This window comes from Eubalaena glacialis, chromosome 3 (assembly GCF_028564815.1).
Source record: "Eubalaena glacialis isolate mEubGla1 chromosome 3, mEubGla1.1.hap2.+ XY, whole genome shotgun sequence".
In the NCBI taxonomy this organism is placed as follows: domain Eukaryota; kingdom Metazoa; phylum Chordata; class Mammalia; order Artiodactyla; family Balaenidae; genus Eubalaena; species Eubalaena glacialis.
The window spans coordinates 52,850,558-52,870,334 of NC_083718.1; the positions used below are offsets into that span (position 1 = coordinate 52,850,558).

At 53.0% G+C, this 19,777-nt stretch overlaps 2 protein-coding genes across 5 annotated transcripts in view; one reads left to right on the top strand and one right to left on the bottom strand.

Annotated features, from left to right (window-relative positions):
* Positions 1–7,922, top strand: part of STX6 (syntaxin 6) — a 45,274-nt gene extending 37,352 nt beyond the window's left edge. For both annotated transcript variants that reach the window (XM_061183044.1, XM_061183048.1), the window contains one exon: positions 1,988–7,922. In XM_061183044.1, coding sequence (XP_061039027.1) covers positions 1,988–2,064 — 77 coding nt within the window. In that variant the 3' untranslated portion in view covers positions 2,065–7,922. The remainder of the gene's footprint in view (positions 1–1,987) is intronic.
* Positions 7,923–15,880: 7,958 nt separating this feature from the next.
* Positions 15,881–19,777, bottom strand: part of KIAA1614 (KIAA1614 ortholog) — a 37,072-nt gene continuing 33,175 nt past the window's right edge. For all 3 annotated transcript variants that reach the window (XM_061183049.1, XM_061183051.1, XM_061183050.1), the window contains one exon: positions 15,881–17,084. In XM_061183049.1, the coding sequence (XP_061039032.1) occupies positions 16,891–17,084 (194 nt within the window). In that variant the 3' untranslated portion in view covers positions 15,881–16,890. The remainder of the gene's footprint in view (positions 17,085–19,777) is intronic.

The following is a 19,777-nucleotide window of genomic DNA, read 5'->3' on the forward strand; positions in this document are numbered from 1 at the left end:
CCCCTCACTTTCCCAAATTCTGTTGTTCATCTTTTCTCTTTAGGGGAACAGACTATATTGGGAGGGGGAAAAACCTGTGGAGTCCCCTTTGTTCCCCCTGACTTTTTGAGGCAGGTCCTGAGCTTGCAAAAAGCTGGTTAGGACTATTCACTTGAGGTCACAAAAGCCCTTGTGGTTAGTACCCGCCCCTTTTGGGGGAAGTCTGCTAGGGTAACAGCTCCGTGGGGTTGCCCAGTTCATGCTTCCTAGAAGCAACTTAACACTTCAGAGGAAAGTGCATTTAAAAGAGCATACCTGGGTTGTGCTAGCTTGTGTGATGGCTGTCCTCCTTGATGAAAACCCCTATTTAGTGCAGCTGTAGAAGAGAAAGTGAGTGGAGGTGGGAGGAGGGTTGGGTAGAGGCTGACAGGAAGCTGGTTCAGTATTGGAAATCCAGGTCTGAGATGGCAGGATGCCTTGTTAGGAAGCATTTACCTTGACTGTATCATCCTAGAATATAGACTAATCATTTTAATGAGAGGGCTTTTAAATTGTTGTAAACGTTTTAAAATAGATGAAAGAATGCAAGGGACTTGAGTTTTCTGGACCATTGAAGTGGTAGTTAACAGATTATTATCTGGAGTAGGCCAGCCCTGCTTCCCCACGCCTTTTGGACTAGTCTTGTTTCAGAAAAGGAACAGACGGACTGGAGATCTTGACCCTAATCCCCAGTTACTAAGTGAGTTGCTAGCATGTGTGATGGAGAGCAGGATGAGCCACTAGGAAGGTACTTGCTTTACTTACTATTGTTTGGTAGCAGTTCTATTGGCCAGTTCTAAGACTTTGCTGTCTATGACATTTAAGTAACTTAAGTACATGTTTTGTGGACTTGGAATTGCTTTGTGGAAAGTTCTGCAGTGTATTTTCTTAGATTCAGACCTTTTTATAATGTGATTCTCAATAGCTCTGGTGTGCTAAAATCTGCAGGCTTTCAAATAAACTTTTGGTGAATCAGTATATGTACCTTTATATTTCTACTTAAATGGAACTCTTACTTCCAGCAGTTGAGCTGCATTGTCACAGGCTTTATCTCAGCCTGACCCTTTGTGCAAAACAGCAGGGCTCCTCTGTGGAGAGACGGCTTGCTCTTCCTACATCTGCCCAAGTGAAGGGTGCATCCTGACGACAGACAGCATCCTGTGCCCCGAGTGTGGGCCCACAGAGTGTGCAAGGGTATTCGTGTTGTGTAGTTTTCCCAGCAGCCCTGAGAGTTAGGGGGACGCAGTCAGGATTGTGGGCGGGAGCCTGTGTGGGCCCTTCTGTCCCTCGGGGCCTCCTTGGTCTCGGCCATTTAGATGGATTCTGGCTACTTTGTTTACTGCACCTGTTCTAAATTGTGAGTAGGGCAGAAAGCTTCAGAAAAGACATTCCACTTTCATTTACAGATAAGCTGTGTCAGTTACTTTAACACAGTTACTGGTTAAGTGATCTTTCTTGCCCAGGGGTGGTGTGAAGTTCATCACCCTGTGATCACTGCAGCTTGCTTTTTCAGCTCATTGTTTCCTGAAGTGACCAGTAGTAGCTTTCATCTCCTTTCTGTCCTTCCATTGTGCTCATTAAGTAAAGAACATGATTACTGTTTAGTTAAATGATTTGATTTTGGTGGGAGATTAAAGCGGACAAGCTTTGATCTGCAATACCAATGCCAACACCTTTTCCAGGGATGTGGTAACTGCCAGCAGAAAACTGTGATCCATGGATTTTAATTAGAGACTTGAGACACAAAGCAGGTACTTGTTACCAGGCTGGCTTTCAGGGGACGAGCAGGGTTGTGAATGCATGTGCAGTGCAGGCCGGGAAGAGCGGCGGTAAGAGTCCCAGGTGCCCGGGCAGGTTCAGGGCCTCTGCCCGTTCTGCCTGCATCCAGGTGTTGCCTTAAGTTTCCTGTAACTGTATCTTGGGGGATGTCGAGTCCCGGGAGAGCTGATCCTCGTGTCCTGCCTTCCAGATCGGCGCCAGTGGTGTGCCATCGCTGTCCTCTTCGTGGTCCTCCTGGTCGTGCTGATCCTCTTCCTAGTGCTGTGACAGCGGGGCCCCCAGGTCGCTTCCTCCTGCACAGGAACCCGAGGGGAGAGGGAGAAGCAGTGCACGGTGTGCCCGCTCCTCGCATCCCTCTCCTGGAAACACAGCCCACGCTGACTTTTCTCTCTGTGACCTCACCATGGAGACAGGTCCTTCAGCCCAGCTTGGGGAGGGCTGGCGGGAAGAGGAAGTCGACGACTGCACACTCCTGGTGCCCCCTGGCCCTGATCCAAGGACAGCGGGCCCTGCTTTGCCCCCCTGGACCTCGCTCCCCCTGGAGGGCCTTCGAGGAATCCAGAAAAATTCACAGACTCGGCTCGCGTTGGCTGTTGCTCATTCCATCCGTCTTGGCAGCTCTTTTTCCCTCCCCGCTCACACCCTTCCCCCGCCAGACAGCACGTGCTGGCCCATCCAGAGGCATCCATCGGGGATGCGGGCTCCTGGGTAGGTTTCACATCCTGTCGCGGCAGCGTCCCTTTGCCCCTGAAAGCTGGCGGTTAGTGGGGACAGAGGGCTCAGAAGTACTTTGTGACAGAAGATGCAGTGATTGGTTTTTCAGGGATAAGTGCTAGGGTGAAGGTGCTTCTCCAAGCACAGTTTTTTGTGGTAGGAATAACCAATGGAGAAGAATGAAAAGCACTGGGCTTTGGGGGTGCTGGCAACTTGTGGCTTGAATTGAAGGGAGGACAGGGCAGCAGGACACAGCTGCAGAGGGCGGGTGAGGTCGCCAGGGTCAGGCCCTTGCTGGATTCATGCCGCTATCCTACAGCCTCCCGCCTAGAGGTGCAAGTTGCATTTCTAGAGTGACCCTTAGATGAGCGGCTCACGTGAGTGGACTGAGATCCTGAGGTGGTGTCATTGGCAGTTACTTTATTCCTGCAGCACTCTGCCTTGGGGGCGGGGCGGGGGGGCAGCACGTTGATTACATTTACTCAGAAACTATAATGTCAAAAAGACTAGTTCTGGACCAGATTTTTCTTACCCTGTGAGTGACTGCAAGGATGGGTAGGTGAACTTGGTTCCTTTTTCCCTGAGATGACAATTCAATTTTATCATCCATTCAAATAACTGAGCCAATCCAAATTTAAATGACAGACGCTTCAATTGGGTTTTAGTAGCTGAAACTGCTGAGATACTGTACACTTCAAGCTTCTGATGACTTTTAAAATGCCTCCAGTGTACACATGTATATAGGATATTTTTATAACCTCCCTGATGAAAACCTAACATTGAAGTAGCAGCTGAACGCAGAGGCAGCACTTGGCAGTGGAGGCTGCAGGTCTCTCCTCACTATCTTTTTTGCACTTGGGAAGCACAGCAACATCTGGGTAGAGTTCTAGCTTTGACTTCCATCTCCTCATCTCTTGGGGCCCATTCCTCAGCACGCTAACTTTTTTTTCTTGTTTTGTTTGTATCTTGTTTTTTTGTGTGTTGGGCTTTTGTTTTCCGTGTGTGTGTGTGTGTGTGTGTGTGTGTGTGTGTGGTTTGTAATGATGTACTTGCCTAGCTAACCTTTGAATTGCACTTTTTAATAAATATTTGTAACAATTTTTTAAAGAAGGGTATTATGTTTAGGATCATGGTAGGTAAGGAAATCTGCCTGTTGATGAAAGCTAAAAGCAGGTTTATAAAACTAAAAGGGTGACTGACATCCACGTTTACACTCAACTCTATATAAGTTATTTCTTTTCAAATTAGGAAAAAAAGTGATTATTACAAAGGGCTTCAGGTGTAGGGTACTAGATTATTTGTTTTACAGAGTTTTGAGACTTTGTTAAGATAGTCTTCTACACACTGAGGACAGGGCTGGTCCTTAGATTTGCATTAAAATATACACGTCTTTTTAAACATCCACGTGAACCTTGTCTCAGTACTGTACTCCCCACTTCCCACGTGACACGAAGCAGCTGGCTTCTTGATGAATTACAGGATTGCCCTGTTTAAACGCCATGCCATTATCTGGGTGTTACCAGATTTACTGTGCCCCTCGAAACTGATGTGTGTCAGCAGGGCCTGTTGGGAACATGCTGGTCATTAGTGAGTAAGATTCTCCCCAGGCTTCAGGGACCAAGTTTTGTGACGCCGAGGCTTAATTACTAAATGTGTGGGGATACTTAGAGTCAGCAGGCTCGCTGATTTAAGGTGTTTGCTAAACAGTGGCTGTTGTAGACCAGACTGGGCTGAAGCTGAAGAGCAATCTGTTAAGAAAGAAAAGTTGCTTAAAATCCCGTCACTACGGCATTCTCCCTGTAGGGCCACTGCTCTTTCTGGCCTCTGGTTCTCCGATAGGCCGCCTCTTCATGTGTTTGTCGGAGCCGCTTGGCCCGAGGTGTAACCTCCGGCCTACGTGGCCTGATCCTGGGACCCACCCTGTTGTACCAGGACTGAGCAGTCACTACAGACCAGTGTTCACTTGAAGACCACGCCCACCGCCCAGTCAGACTCCAGACTGGCAGAGAGAGCATGCCAGGGGCTTAGGTTTCCTCATCAGTGATCCTCATGCTTTGGGTTCCTTGCAAGTGGTCCCCTGACCCTGAGTGGTGGACTGGGGGGGCGGAGTGGATGCCCACGACACCCCTACGAGGCTTAGAGGCACTTCCTGTAGCCGTGGGGCTTTTTCCCTCCTTCAGCTTCTGTACCTCGTGCTGTACTCGTCATTGCTAAAAAACTGGCAGAATATGACGGATGACAGAAAGAGCTCGATTTCTGTTTATTGGAAGAGCATCTCTCATCCACTGGTTTGGTGAGGTGGGGTGTAGAATGGGGGAATGAACCACGGAGAGCGTTTGCCAGAGTGGGACTCCAGCTGGAAAACCGAAATACCTTTAGTTTTTAGTCCTGATTTTTGATCTTGTCTTTGTGAGAACTGTGAAAAATCACAATGCGCTCTGTGTGCCGCTACTGTGTGGCAATTGGAAGTCGCAGCATGTATGTTACATGAGGATCTTCACGCCAGAGCCGGGGGAGAAACTTGGTAACTTGCCCATTATTCTCTGCTTTTAGCCAGAGTTAAACAGACTGATGGGTCTGGTAGCCAACAACTTGGCAACTTCCACTCCTTCTCACCTCGTGAGATTAAGGGCTGTGAAGAAAAATGTAGTCTTAACTCCAGCAGAAGTCTGTCTCTGCTAAGTGTTTTACCTTCTGTAAGTGAAGGTGGCAGAGCCAAGATTTTTCTTTCGGTAATTTCCCTGTCAAGTGAGACCATTACCACCTTTCTAGAGAATTCATAGCATTTGAAGATCTAAAACCAACTGATAAATATGAGTTGCTTTCCCACTCTGGAATTTGGACCATTTGGCGATACCTGTACACAGGACAAATTTGTAAAGAAAACAAAATTCGGACTGTCTGGAAAGCTAAAGTTCTAAAATACGGAACGCACTACCGCCAGTCCTCCCTCTTCGTCTAACTCTCATTGGCATTTCTTCCACTCCCAGGTTTTTTAAGATTTTTTTTTTTTTGAAGACTGTTCTTTGTCCATCAAGAGCAGAGAGAAGGTGAAGCCAAAGGGTCCTCAGCCCCACAGTCAGGTGGCGCTGTCCCCGACCACAGTCAGGGCACGAGCACAGGGCCCAGGACAGGACCCCGAGGGGCCGTCAGGTGCAGCGGCCTCTTCCTCCAGGACCCCTGCTTCTGCTCGAGGGGCAGCTTAGCCCCCGGGCTGCCCTGGCAGGAGGAGGTGAAGACTCTGTCCTGCCCAGCTGCCTGTACCCAGCTCCCAGCCTTCACAGAATATGCTTGTGCTGAAAACAAGGAGCTCCTGTCTTGCAAGGCCCGTGTCCGTCTGTTGTCTATAAAACATGGGTGCCGTCCCACCATGTCTGCCTCATAATGCTCACAGGGAGGCTGCTGTCTGCTGTCGAGTCCAGAACCCCAGGAGAGTTCTTAGTAGAGAGGACAGCCCTTCACAGCCTAGGACGGCACTGCTATGAACCTGAAGCCGGGTGCCGGGTCCCCCAGGCTGGGGCCGAAGCTCCAAGCTAGCAGACTTCTGGGGTGTTAGCATCCCTGACGGTAGCCTCAGAAGGACTTATGGTCGCTTAGCTCAGTAGTCCTCTTGCTTCAGAGTTGAAACGCTTTCAGCTCCCGCAGCAGACGTGGGAGTCACTGGGTGGGGTGCAGTCCAGACTTGGCACCGGGGAGCCTGCACCCCGTCTGGACCAAGCTGACCTCAGTGACATGACGTAGGCTGGTAGTGGCTTGTCACGCTCCCCCCTCAGCCCAGCCACTTGATGTCTTTTGCTTTTGGACAACCACTGGCGCTCTGGTCACGTTGCTGCGATCTCCATGCGTTGAAAGTTCTTTGTTATATGATATTATATAGTCTCTTTACTAGGACAGACGCTTGGGGAGGTGAGGAAAAAAGAAAAAGAACTTGGTTTCCCTCTGGCATAAGCTAATGTGTTGGCGTTGTCTTCCTTCTGATGTGACCTTTGACCAGAAGTGCCCTTCCCCGAGGCCGTGCAGATGGGAGCTGTGCTTAGACAGCGATTGTCCAATCACCTGCCCTACTGCTGGGGTTTCACATGAACATTTCATGGTCCTGGTTTGCCAGCTGCAGCCAGACACTTTGTGAGAAAGTATATTTTACCATTTTTTTATAAAAGGTTATGAGTTATCAAACCCGGAAGCCACTTGATTATCCAGGGGTGTTAGAAACAAGACCACCTGGCTTTGCTGTCCACTGACCAGAGCTCTTGGGCCTGCTCCCTGGCGGCAGCCCAGCACTCCACTCCAGCCCGGCTTTCCGTCAGCCCCGGGGTGGGACCAAGTTCAGGGCGGTTCTTTCCTGCTCTGCAGAAAGTAGGTTCTGGCTGAGACCCTGCTACTGGATGGGAATTGTGACGCCACAGTTAGTCGGTTCCGGGAGAGACAGCCGTCCTAATCCTCAGGAAGATAGTGCGTGTGTGCCCTGTTGTCTGTGCGAGGTGAGGAGAGGCCAGGCAAGGTGTCCCACTAATAAGTTATTGGAACTGCCTTAAGTGCCATGCTATGACGTCCTGGCTGACCCAGGCCGGGAGAACGCTCAGGGTTGCGGGGTGGCCTGGAAACCGGAAAGGGCCAAAGAAAGCAAGCTGTAAATGATGATGGATTTGGTTTTTGTAAGTGGAAATAAGCTTTCACTGGCTCATTTGTAATAAAAAATTAATGTAATTAAAAACAGAGTGTGTAATACGTGGCAGTGCTCAGCAGGACTAAACCATTGTTTTTTTCTTTCAAGGATAAATAACCTTACGGCGTTTTATTTTTAATTAACTAGAAGGTACAAACAAAAGAAGTGAGATCAAGGATTAGAAATGCAAACGCCGTGGTGATTTCCAGCTGGTGCTTTCTCCCCGCACCCCCCAACACGAGAACAGTGCCAGAGCCCTGGTGCCAGCAGTTTACAGCCCCGCCGTGGGTAGATCTTGCTTCCTGTATGCAGTGGGTCTCCAAGTGTGGTGTGGGACCAGCGGCGGCAGCATCCCCTGGTAACTTGCTAGAAATGCAGATTCACGGGCCCCGCCCCAGACTCTCAGACTGGGGTGGGGTGAGTGGGCTGTTTAACAAGCCCTCCAGGGGATTCTGATGCACAGTCAAGTGTGAGAACCAATGCTCCTGCATCGTGGAATTTAGGCTGCAGTAAACCACCCCTGTAAAATAAAACAGCTTCATGGCCTTCATTGTAATCCTGACATTAAACAAAATTTGATGACACTATAAACTTGAAAACTTAAAAAAAAAAAAACTTGTGTTTAAAAAAGCCTCAACTAGCCATCCTTAAAAGTGATATTTTTACACCCTGAAGTTTATCAATAATGTTTCTAACTTCTACTCTTGAAATCATGTTACAACTGTATAAAGACTACTGTTCAGTATTAAAGAGAAATGGAGAGACCATGAACTTTGTCCTGGTTTTTGATTTGGTTGGTTTTTATTTTTAGTTCTTTTCATACCGAAACACAGCTCCCTCCCCTCCTTCCATCCCCACTAGTAAACATGGACACGTGCATATGTCTGGGGTGGGAAAAGTTTGTGCCTGGTGGAAGATGTGAATTCTAAATTGTTTTCTCTGGCTGAGCACGTTATATGAATTCTTAAACCCCCAAGCAGCCATACTATCCCTTTACAATATCATACGACACAGTTTCAGTTGGAATGAGGCACCTGGGGGGGCAGAGAGACTAGAACACAAAGGAACTGAGTCCCGTATTTCCCTCTCACTGAAGTGTTAACCAGCAAGGATAGTGCCCATCCCAGTCGGTAGCTCTGTGGGACAAGGCGACCAGGCTACGTGAGCTCCTTAAGGGCAGGGATCTTCATCATTCCTTTTGCCATCATCATCCTCGCTCAGACTGATTGAGCACCTTCTGTGTGCCAGGCACTGTTCTAAGTACTTGCTGTTAACACATATAGCACTGGAAATGTCTGTGTGAACCACAGACGTTTCTTCGTCTAATATTATCTCAAATCTGCACATGGGGAAATTGGGAAACAGGTAGTTTCTCAAGGTCCATCCACTGGACCACATACTGTGCCCCCGCTGCCTCACACAGAAATTGGCCCAGCAGTGCTTCCCGAGTTCTCAGCCTGACGTCCCCCTGACCTAATAGCCAGAAGGGGCAGAGGCGAATCAACATACCAACCAGCCTCGACAGAGGAGTGAGTGCTTATTTTGAGAGTTACGGTGAATGTTTCAGGAGGAGGAAATGGTTCCATGTATCTCCTGATAAAAGCCGATCGCCTCCCTGTACCCCAGGGGGCAACGTGGACCACGTGGCGTGGACAAGGGGAGACGCGCATCCCCACGGCTGAGCAAGAGTGCTGTTGTTCCCAAGGTCCCACTGGCTGCAAGTCTTACACAGAACTCTTGTTGGAAGTGTTAAAAGACGAGGCCGAGGCCCGAGGCAAAAACGGAACTCAGAGGATGGGAAGACCCATCCGTGCCACCACAATGTTTTCACTGTCCAAGAGGACACGTTTCAAGTCACTGCGCCCCCATCCTTGGAACATTGGGGTGTCAGTTGTCTGGGAACAGGGCCCCCACTCCAGGGTGCCGACAGCCAGAACGCAGCGGTGGCTCCTGTCTGGTGCAGGCAGAGCCTGAGCACAAACGTCCCCGCCAGTACCTCTCAGGAAGGGAGTGATGGGCTCCAGAAGCCGCCTTGGACTTGGACATGTACTCGCAAGGCCAGCCTCCCTGACCTCTGCACTGCCACTTCCTCCCTCCCGTTCTCCGTCCTCCCTTAGGGACACAGTTAAATACTTCGTCTCCATTCACAAAAGCTCATGGGATTGGCCAGCCTTTGGGAAGGGGTCATCAACTCTTCCAGGAGCAAATTTCTCAATTTTTGTATCTCATTAGTAGCTAATAAAGCTAATACTTCTGGCCAATATTTGATGAGAATCTGATGTGCCAGCAGGTCTTTGACCAAGGCCTTAGGGACATGTTGAGGAAGTAAAACACTGTTTTTTGTTTATTCTCACAACCCCATGAGGGAAACACTGTTTTTTTGGTTTTTGTTTGTTTTTATAAGTTTATTTATTTATTTATGGCTGCCTTGGGTCTTCGTTGCTGTGCGCGGGTTTTCTCTAGTTGTGGCGAGCGGGGGCTTCTCATTGCAGTGGCTTCTCTTGTTGCAGAGCATGGGCTCTAGGCGCAGGGGCTTCAGTAGTTGTGGCATGTGGGCTCAGTAGTTGTGGCTCACGGGCTTAGTCGCTCCGTGGCACGTGGGATCTTCCCAGACCAGGGCTCGAACCCGTGTCCTGTGCATTGGCAGGCGGATTCTTAACCACTGCGCCACCAGGGAAGTCCCAAGGGAAATACTGTTGCGGCCCATTTTATACCTGAAAACTATGGCACGGAGCAATTCAGGAATTTGCCCAAGGTTACAATCAGTAAGTGGTAGAGTCAGAATGGGAACCCAGGTCTGACTGGACCATTATGCAGCCTCCCTGAAAAATCACCATCCAGGTTTCAGGGGTGGCAAGCAGATGTTTCTTTCAGCAAGCCATTGTTCTAACCAGAGAAACGGTAGAGTACAGCTGAGGAGAGGAAGAGGGATCAAATAACCTGCAGTACAAGTTAGCAGCGGATGAAAGCATTGAACTAGAAGTGCCGAAGATAATGATGGACACCAGCCACCTTGGACTACACCATAACTCGAACCGTATAAGCCTACTGTAGAGTTCAAGAAATCTGGTCAAGGACCTCAATCAAGCAGTTCAGCCTTGCTGATGAAATGTTCTGGAGCTTTTGTTTATTTGGCTGGAAATGTGCAAAAAATAAGTGAGGCAAACATTATATAAACTCAGAAAAGCCTGGAGACAGTCTGGGGAGCACAGGATGAGAAAGTTGTGGCATCTGAAGGCTGCTGCGAGCTCCCGCGGCTGCCAGCATTCCTTGTTCCTGAGGTAACACCGAGCTGGAGGGAGGCTAGTGAGCCTGGGGCTGGCTTTCCTGGGAAGCCCTTCTGCTCGCCAGGTGCAGTGGGGCCTCCTGCCTGGGGCTCCCATTGTAGCCCTTGGCACACGGGTTTGTCTCTTTGCACAGCTGTAGCTGCCTCCACCCTGGGTATATGAGCATCGCAAGGGCAGGGCAGGCCTCTCCCCAGTGCCCGGCATCTGGCCAGACCCATAAGGGCAGCTTCACACTGTGAGTTGGGGCCTGAGTCCAGATTGCAGAAGGACAAGACAAAGGCGGGCCCAGCAGGCAGCCCAGCATCCACAGGAGAGCCCGGATACCCTCCAGGCCTGGCAGGACAGCTGTTAAGCCCTGGCGCCGTGGGCAGAGTGTCAGAGCCAATCCCAGCAGCCCCTTCCTCGGGGCCCAGCACTCCGACCTGGCCAAACCCGCAGCCTAAGAGAGCTGGGCAGAGCTGCCTGCCAAGGAAGGCTGTTGCCATTTCTAAGCAGGTGCTCTGGCTCTACAGGAAAAGGAAAACTTCAGAGAGGATGATGGGGAGGGAGGGAAGGAAGGGGACCAGGTGAGAGCCCAGCCTTTTCAACAGCTCTGGAGGCAGCCTGGGGACTTGGGGTGGGAAACAGGTTGGGCAGATTAGCCAGGGAAGTCCAGTTGTTGCCAGGTAAGTTTGGTGGAGGACAAACAAGCAGTTCTATGGGAAAAGAACCACAATGAAGAGCCCTTGGTACCAGATTCTACAGGAGCTAAGGGGAGGGAGCCACAGCATGCAGGTGTTGAAACTGAGCAGGACCCCGTGGGGCTCCTGGGCACAGAAGCCTTTCTGTCCCCCATTTCTTGTTTGTAGGGAACAGACTCCAGCCTCCATGACCTTCCCTGAGTTCCAAAGGGCAGATTCGAACAGTTGCTAATCAGAGAGGGGAGGGGATGCAGAGACAAGGGAGGAGCAGCCAAGAAACAGTAGTGCAGCCTTGGGGCAGGTCCTGGTTCCGCCTCAAGGGATACAATAACAATGTCTTTGAGCTCTTCTACAGAACTAAAACCCCTAACAAATGGAAGATGTTAGCATTCTTCATTCCAGAGAAGACCCCCTGAGGCCAATTAAAGGAACCAGGAGATTACCAGAGACCAGATTAAAGGAGTACAGGCCCTGCACACACCCTAATCTTATCAGCAACCCCACCCTTGAACCACTGCTATAAAACTCCTCACCAAATCCTGCCGGATTGGGACACAGTTTTCAAGGCACGAGCCTGCTGTGTCCCCCTTTGCCTGGCAAAGCAATAAAGCTGTTCTTTTCTGCTTCACTCAAAACTCTGTCTCCGAGATTCCATTCGGCACTGGTGCACAAGTTTTCAGCATCAGTGTCAAGGAATGCTTCCCAGGGCAGGCACCTCTGACATTTTTGAAGGCTGTCTGGGGTCGGTGGGTGGACAAGGGGTAGATCGCTCCAACAAAGGCACACAAATAAGCTAAATGAATGGGTGGATGAATGAATGCGTGGAGTTGGGGTGGTGGAACCAAGAAACCAGCAACTGAAGCTCAAACCAATAAAGGCTCACGTGAGACTCCTGCTGCCAGAGGCCAGCCTGGAGGACCAGGAAGTCCCATCCAGTCACTGCATTCCACCCCCAGGGCACAGGCCTCCTCTAGATGACAGGGATGTAGGAGCAAGGAGGCCTCTTTCCCCCAGGGGCCAGGTGCATTCACACCAGCCTCCAGGCCAGTTCAGCAGCTTCCAAGTTGGGCAGCGCTGCGCCCTGAGGGCAGAATGGAGGGGCCAGCCTCCCAGCCTCAGCCCCAGGGCCTGTTCTATGCCACCCTCAGAGCATGGCCAGAACACACTTCAGATTACAACTCAGGACACACACATCTGAAAGAAGCGTTTCCCACACAAAACCTGCCCTTGCCTTGTGCGAGGAGGCCCTGTTATTTTTTAATGTTGGTCTTTCTTTAAAAGATAGATTTTGTGACCCACTAGTGGTTGTGCCTGCAGTTAGGGAAACACTGTTCTGTAAAATGATTTGCCCGCCCTACTCCTCTCCCCCCGCGGGGAGGTGGGAGCGCCAGCTCCATTTCCCTGAAGGAAAACCCAAGCCAAGCCCCCCACGCCGTCATAGTGAAGGTCACTGCGGAGCCGGGCCTCGCGAGCTGCTCGCGGGCGTTCGGGCCGGTGCGGGGGATGCTCGTGGGCCTCCGACGGAGGTGAGCCCCACAGGGTCCCAGGAAGGTGCATGGACGCAGGCGGGGAGTTGCAGAGGGCCGGGTTCAAATCCTCCCTCCGCTAATTACTTGCTGTGTGACCTTGGATCACATCTTGGATAAGTAATTTAACCCCGGAGTTTCGGACTCCTAGTTTATAACACGGAGATAAGTAGTCCCTCCGTCGCAGCGTCGCCGTAGCATTCAGGATTGTGACCATTATGTCCCCAGCAGAGCTCTGGAATACTTGAGCAGGCAGAGCAGGGTGGGAGACGGCGCAGCGCCTGCGCGTCCCTGAATTCCCAGGTTCACCTTGATTTCCAAAATTCGAGCGGTGCCTGCTGTTCCTCCACGCGACAGCCCTCGGGGCACTGCGCGCACCGGGTCCCCATTCCTGCGCCCCGCCACGCGTGCCCGCCCCTGCGTCGCCTCGCTGCCCCTCCCGCCGGCTCCAGCTCGTCCCCCTCGCCGCGCTCGGCACGCCGCCACCAGCGCCTTCTCTGAGCCGGGCGCGCGCTCCGTGCAACTCTCCAGGCTGCCCTCTCCCCCCGTCCCCGCCCCCGCCCCCAACGGTGCGTTCCTCGAGGCTAAAGTGAGGGTCGTCTTCCTCCCGGCCCCGGGCGCCGAGCCAAGCGTCCTGGGTGTGCGGGGTGAGGGGCGTGTAAAACCCCCAAGAACCCAGCCCCATCAAACTCCAGGCTCCAACCCTCCTGCGGCTGTGAGCGCGCCTGTGCCCGGCTGGACGTCCCCAAGGGGGCAGCGCCCGGGCGCATCCCTGGCCCCGCCGAGGCGAGCAACCGGAGGGGCGGAGACGCGGGCGGGCGCGGGCCGAGGCAGGCGGCCTGGAGCGCAGACCGGCCCCAGCCTCCTGCCGGCGCGGCGGGGGCCTCCCGGTCAGCGGAGGGGCGGGGAGGGTGCGGCCGGCGCAGAGCCCCACCCGGCCGACCCGACTTGCCCGCGACACCCGAGGAACAAAGTAGCCTCGCGGGGAGGGCGCGGTGGGCGCCGGGTAGTAGCCCGCACAGTCGCCCCCTGGTCGCTGTCCCGCGACACACCTCGGTCCCCACGCCGGGGGCACCCGGCCACACCCTGCCGAGGAGACGCGCTCTCGCCTCCCACCTGCCCCTCCGCCAATGAGAAGAGGCGCCCCTGAAAAAAAAAAAAAAATCAGCGTCGGGGTGCCCTGGCCTCACAGGCCTGCCTGGCGAGCACCGGGCCCGCGGTTTCGGCTGGAGGCTTCGCAACTTGCCATCCCACCCCACCCCGCTCCCGTCATCCTAAGGATTTGACGTCACGCCTGAGGTTAAAGGTGGTGCCACTTTCTGTACCGTGTTGTCGCAGTGTCAGGTGCCTACCTGTGCGAAGCGAGGTCTGGACACATAGCGTACCATTACACTGCCACCGTGTCTGAGCGTCCCTTCCCTTACCTTCCTGTGAGTTCCTCCTCCTTTTACAAAGCGCTGCATGGACGCACTTCCTCCCCCTGCCTAAGCCTGCCTCCCCCCGCCCCGCCCCCATCTCCCGCCCCGCCCCTCTCCACTAACCACTGATCCCTCTCAGGCTCTCCCCCCGGGGCTAAGCAGGTGCTTCCTCTCACTGCACCACCAGGCCAGGTGGGAATGTTTGATCTCCCCCTAGCCTCTGGCCTGGTAAGGTAGAGCCCGTCTTTCTCATCTCTCTGAGCTCCTGCCTGGCGCCTAGTTAACACGAGGTTCTAAGTAAGAGCGTTCTGATGGTCCTGTGGGAGGCGCGGATGACGCAGGGCTGGACATAGCTTTCTAGGTCAGTAGTTCCCCAGGCAGAGCAGATGGGGAAGGTCACAAAGGAGGCTGGAGAACCCAAAGCCCCCTCCCACCCGCACAAGTCGGGGCCCAGCATCTTACCCCAGGAAGGAGGGCCTTCTGCCTCCGTGGAATTAGAGCAAGGCAGGTCTACTTCACACACAGCTCAGAGTGCCTCCCTCCCTCCCTCCCCCTCCCATCCAGCCTTTTCTGGCATGGGGGGGAGCGAGCTGCAGTAGGAAGAGTGGTCGCTGAGTCAGAGTGCCGGGTCTGGATGGCCTCTCATTGCTGCTAAACTTGGCTCTCCATCTGTGTAAACGAAGACAATAAATGGGACATCGCAGCCAGGACTATTTTAAGGACAAAATAAGATGTGTCAAGAGCCTGACCCCCCACCTGGGATGTAACAGATGCAGCTGCTCAGTACCTCTTAGAGACCTTTCCCTGCCCAGTCCCAGCCCTAGCACCCTGCCCCCGCTTCCATTTCTTCTCAGCTGAGGCACGGTATCGGTATCGTTATCCTCACCAGAGAAAACAGAGGTGACTTTTGCCCCAGAAGCATTTTTCAACATGAAATTTCCCCAAAGTTTTATGACCACAAGGCCACAAGCTGGGGTAGGGGAGCCACTAGGGTTTCCCCACTCCTGTAGTTTCTGTTGTGGGGCTATGTCTATGCTTTGGGGGCCCCAGGCTGGTCTCTGAGGTGTCCCAGCACCCTCTTCGCATCCTCAAGGCCCAAGCACTTGTTCCACAGGTCCCTCTGCCCACCTGCTAGAGCCCCCCAACCCCCCTTCATCCCACCCCCAGGCCAGCCCAGCCTCCCCATCCTGCAGTGCTGGGGGGCTCTGGGAGCCATGCTTTCCCCTACCCTCCAGGGACAGTAAAGAGGGGTTTTAACTGACTCCTGCTGATAAGGCCCTAGGAGGGGAGAACACTCACTGCACACACACTCCACAGGGTTGCCTGACCCCTTCCCCCATCCTCTTTCTCTCAGGCCACATGTCTCCCTCAGCGACCTTGCCTGCTGAGAGCTGCAGCAACACTCACTTTAACCTGATTCTGTTGTGTTTTTACCACAGCCTGCACCCAGCCAGTTGTAAAGCAGCCCTGGGCTGCCCACTCCAAGCCTCCCCCATCCCCATTGCTCCTATCCGAGGCCCCTTAGCTCCATTCTGTCTCCTGCTCCTAAATGCACGTTGCCCAAGGCTCCTCTACCAGCCAAAGGATGATCTCTGGAGGCTTCTGCCTCAACCCTGGCATCATCCCAACCCCAGGGGCCTCCCCAGCCCTCCCCCTCTGGCATGCCAACACTGCCCACTGCTGTGCTTGTGTCCTCCCTCCCACTTCCCTCCCCCTCCCCTCCCCAGGCCCCTGCCAGGCTAGTGAAGGTCAAGTGAGCATCCAGCCCAGAATTTAGCAACTCAGAGTAGGATAAGTTTCAGCATTGTTCTTTAATAATTTAAGACTGACACACAGCCATCTACTCCCAGAGAGTCCCAACCCTTTGGGCAGTGGACGCGCCCAGGCAGGACAGCCCATCCCCCTGCTCGTGCCCTGCCACCTCCCTGCCAGCGGCCCACCTACAGGTGCCCTCAGGGAGTCTGGGCAGAGAGCTTGTGGCTGGGGACAGCTTGGCACCAGCTGCAGCCCGTGTCCAAGGTCACAGGAGAAGGAAGACAGAGGTCCTCATGGCCAGGCTGTGGTGGGGGGCAGGGCTGGTCTGGCCAGTCCCACTGGCCACAGCTGCACTTCCCTGAAATTGGTCTCGGTTTCATTTTGTTCCTTCAACCTTATATCACAAAGATTTCCCAGAACTTCCTAATATTCTGACTACCAGATAACATCTCCCAGATGTTCTCCCACCAGACCACATGTGCTAATTTTGGGTTTGGAATATACGGTCAATGGCTGTAAGGCTGTTACTCCAGGACACTTTGTCCATTTCTGGAAAAAAAGCAAAGTTGTTGAATGGGAGCTGGGAGAAATGAGACTGAAAAAAGCGGGCTCAAGGCCAATATGGCCAAGTACTTTCTTTGGCTCTGGAGTGGGAGGGGCTGGGGGAGCCCTTGACAGTGTGGGATGGGACCTGGGGGTAAGGCGATGCTCAGGGACCAACCGAAGGACCCACTGAATCTCTCTCCTCCCCCTGCCAACAAAGGTGCAGGAAGATGTTGACAACACCTCAGGCCTGGTCAGGGCGGAAGACCCATATCTTTTCCCCGATTCTGCATAAATTAACATCCTTAAACAAAATACACAAACAGGCTCCTTCCCTCTGCTAAAGTGGTCAGTCACAGAAGCCCTGCCAAGGCCCAAGGGGTTACGTGCCACCATGTTCATTTTCAGTAGACAAAGCAGCTTTATGTAGTGCATTCCCAGCCACCCCCTGGAGTGGTTCAGAGTTTCCAAGGGGGTGACGGTGAGGGCAAAGGCACCTCTGGGTCACCGTGGGACAGGCCTCTGCCTCAGCACACGGATCGACAAGCTCTCCGCGTGGGCCAGGAGCTCCCTAATGTGAGCCAAGCCCAGCCCTGCAACCTTGGCCCCGTTCACCTCGAGGATCTCATCCCCCACTCCCAGCAGCCCCGAGTACAGCTTGGCCGTGCTCTCATCAGCCATCTCCTGCACGTAGAACCCTGCAAAGGAAAACAGGAGAACTAACACAGGAAATCCAAATCAAAGACATGCAGCTCTGTGGAATGCTCAGGTGGATGCTGTTTGGGGTGGAGGGGAGGCAGATGCTCATACAGGGCACTACACACACACACACACACACACACACACACACACACACACACACACACACACTCTCTCTCCCTCATTATTCCACTTCACAACTGCAACTGGCTTTATAAATAGATACAGTGTGCCCACCTCCATGGTATAACTTCATTTCTCTGTCTCCTCTTTTAAAATCCTCCTAATACAAATAATGCTTTAAGTTGTTATTATTCATGTACACCCCAGTGTGAATGATCTAATCTTATCTTTTTCTGGGATTAGCTTTGATTGTAAAATAGGGAGGAAAATGTTGAAAAATTGAGACAAAGACCTACTACATGCCTGGCACCCGGCTAGGTGGGATTCACAAATAAGACCCAGCTGCTGCCCTCAAGTAGCTGGGTGGTGGATGATATCACTGGAGTAGCGAACGTGGCTGAGGGCAAATCCAAACCTGGTTTGCTTCACAGGATTGTCTGGGACTAGCCCTGGCCTCAGTCTTCCTCGGATACGGTTCCTTACTTAGGATTCAGAGGCTTCTGGGCAAAAGCCCAGGAAACATAGAAATTCTGGCCCTGTGTTTAAAGTCATCATGGCTCACTTTTCCCTTCTTCACACATACTCTCTCCCCTCAGTGACCCCAAGAGGCCCCACCTGGCTGGGACCATTCCCTGGGTCTCTAAGGTAGGGTGAGCCTGGGAAGAACCTGCTTCTCCTTTCCTGGGGTTCAATTCGAGGAACTCAGTGGAGCAGGCTCTGGAAGGCTCTGGAAGCCTCGGGCTGGCTGGGCTGGGCTCCCTCACTACACAGTGCAGGACGGTCCAGCTGAGGGAGCCCCTCTTGCCTCCACTTCTGCTGAAAACGTTTCAAACTCTCCGTCAGCTGCTTCCACCTGACAGTAAGGGAGCACAGGCTCTTCCAGGGAAAGCTGGGTGCCCTCCATCCGGATGCACTGAGTGAGTGCAGGTGTGCAGAGCTCAGGCCCTTCCGCAGGAGGACTGCAGGGTGGGGACCCTATGCCGCGACAGCCCCTACAGGACCCACGGGGTCAGGTTGGCGTTGCCTTAAGCACCCTCGCTGATCCCCAGCCTGGACTTGGCTGGCTGATTAGAAACATTAAGCAGCTGCCCACCCCTGACTCCCTGCTTCCTCTTCCTAAAGTCAGCTTCCTTAGAAGGCACCCGAAAAAGCATCTCGTCTGGTCCCCCAGTCTCCGGCTGGAAGCCTTTTAAGATGTCTTGGACGAGTGGAAGGTCATCTTCTTGTCTGCCCAGCCCCGCAGGAGCTTCTGGCCCCAACAGAACTCAAGCTTTTCAGAGCACACCCTCTGAAATTCGGGTTTGAAAGTGCATTGAAACCTCCTCTAAGGCACCTGAAGGTTTGCAGCTCTGGCTGTAGCAAATCCGATCTGTTGACATACTCCTTCTCCCTGGTCTGACCTGCGGAACTGCCTCTCAGTGCTTCTTGGCAGAGCTGAGCCTTTCCTGCAAGGCCGGCTCCCTCCTGACAAGGTCTGTCTGCCATCTTGGCTGCACAGGGCTTTTCTCTCAGCCCTTGCCCTATCCTTGCCCTCTTCTTTCTGGGTTCTTTAACAGCTTGTCTGCCCTGTCTGCGTGTTGGTGGCATGGGGAGAGGCGGGTAAGGAGGGCAGGGGTGGAGCCGGCAGAAACGGCTGCTGTACCGCAGAACATGCCAGTGGGGAGTGATGAGAAAACCCAAAAGAATGCAGCTGGAGGACCAGACACTGCTGTCATGCCTGGGGTAGGTTTCATAACTGAAAGTCACGACACAAATATGACAGAGAGACTGCTATTGTAGGCATTTACTGTCTGCTGGAAACGGCCTTTGTTAAGGATGCATGATCTCTGTGTTGTATTCAATTAGAAGCAGAAGGCGAAGCCTGCTGTTCTCACGTGCCTGTACAGAATCAGATGTGATAGCCAGCAAGTAACACCAGCATCTTGATGTTTTAGTGAGGAATGCAAACCAGCCCCAGCTCACGGCCCCTCTGAGGCCCAGGAGAAGTGACCCTTGGTTGCTGGAGCACGGCCTGTGGCAAGGAGGCACCAGCACCAGCCATGTTCCATGTGTGAGGGGAGCTCTGCGTGACATCCAGCAGCCAACTGCAGCAGCAGGAGCAGGGCACCAGCTGGGCAGGACAGGGAAGAGCTTGCACCAACCAGGTGAGGGGCATCCTGGGGAGCGGGCCAGGGCAGAGCCCAAGAAGCTCTTGGTCATTAGAGACCCCTGCCCATCAGCAGTCCATGACAGGGGATGGGGGAGGGGGTCCCACTGCCTGCAAAGGGGCCTAAAGGGACTTTTGGGGAGGATGGGGGGCATAGTAGAATGGCCAGTTGGGTATGATCTCACATTGACAGATGACGCAGATCATGTCTGCCCCCGTCTGGAGTTCTACTCCCCCAATACACATTCTTTTTCTGAAGAGGGAAGGGAAGAAATGGGCCAGGCACTTTCCCATGTACCTCACTGAATGCTCCTTATGACTCTTCCAGGTAGGGTTTCATTAGCTTCATTTTACAAATTAGAGACCTGAGGCTCAGAGTGGGTAAGTAACCTGCTCAAGGTCACACAGCCAGCAGAGGCGCTG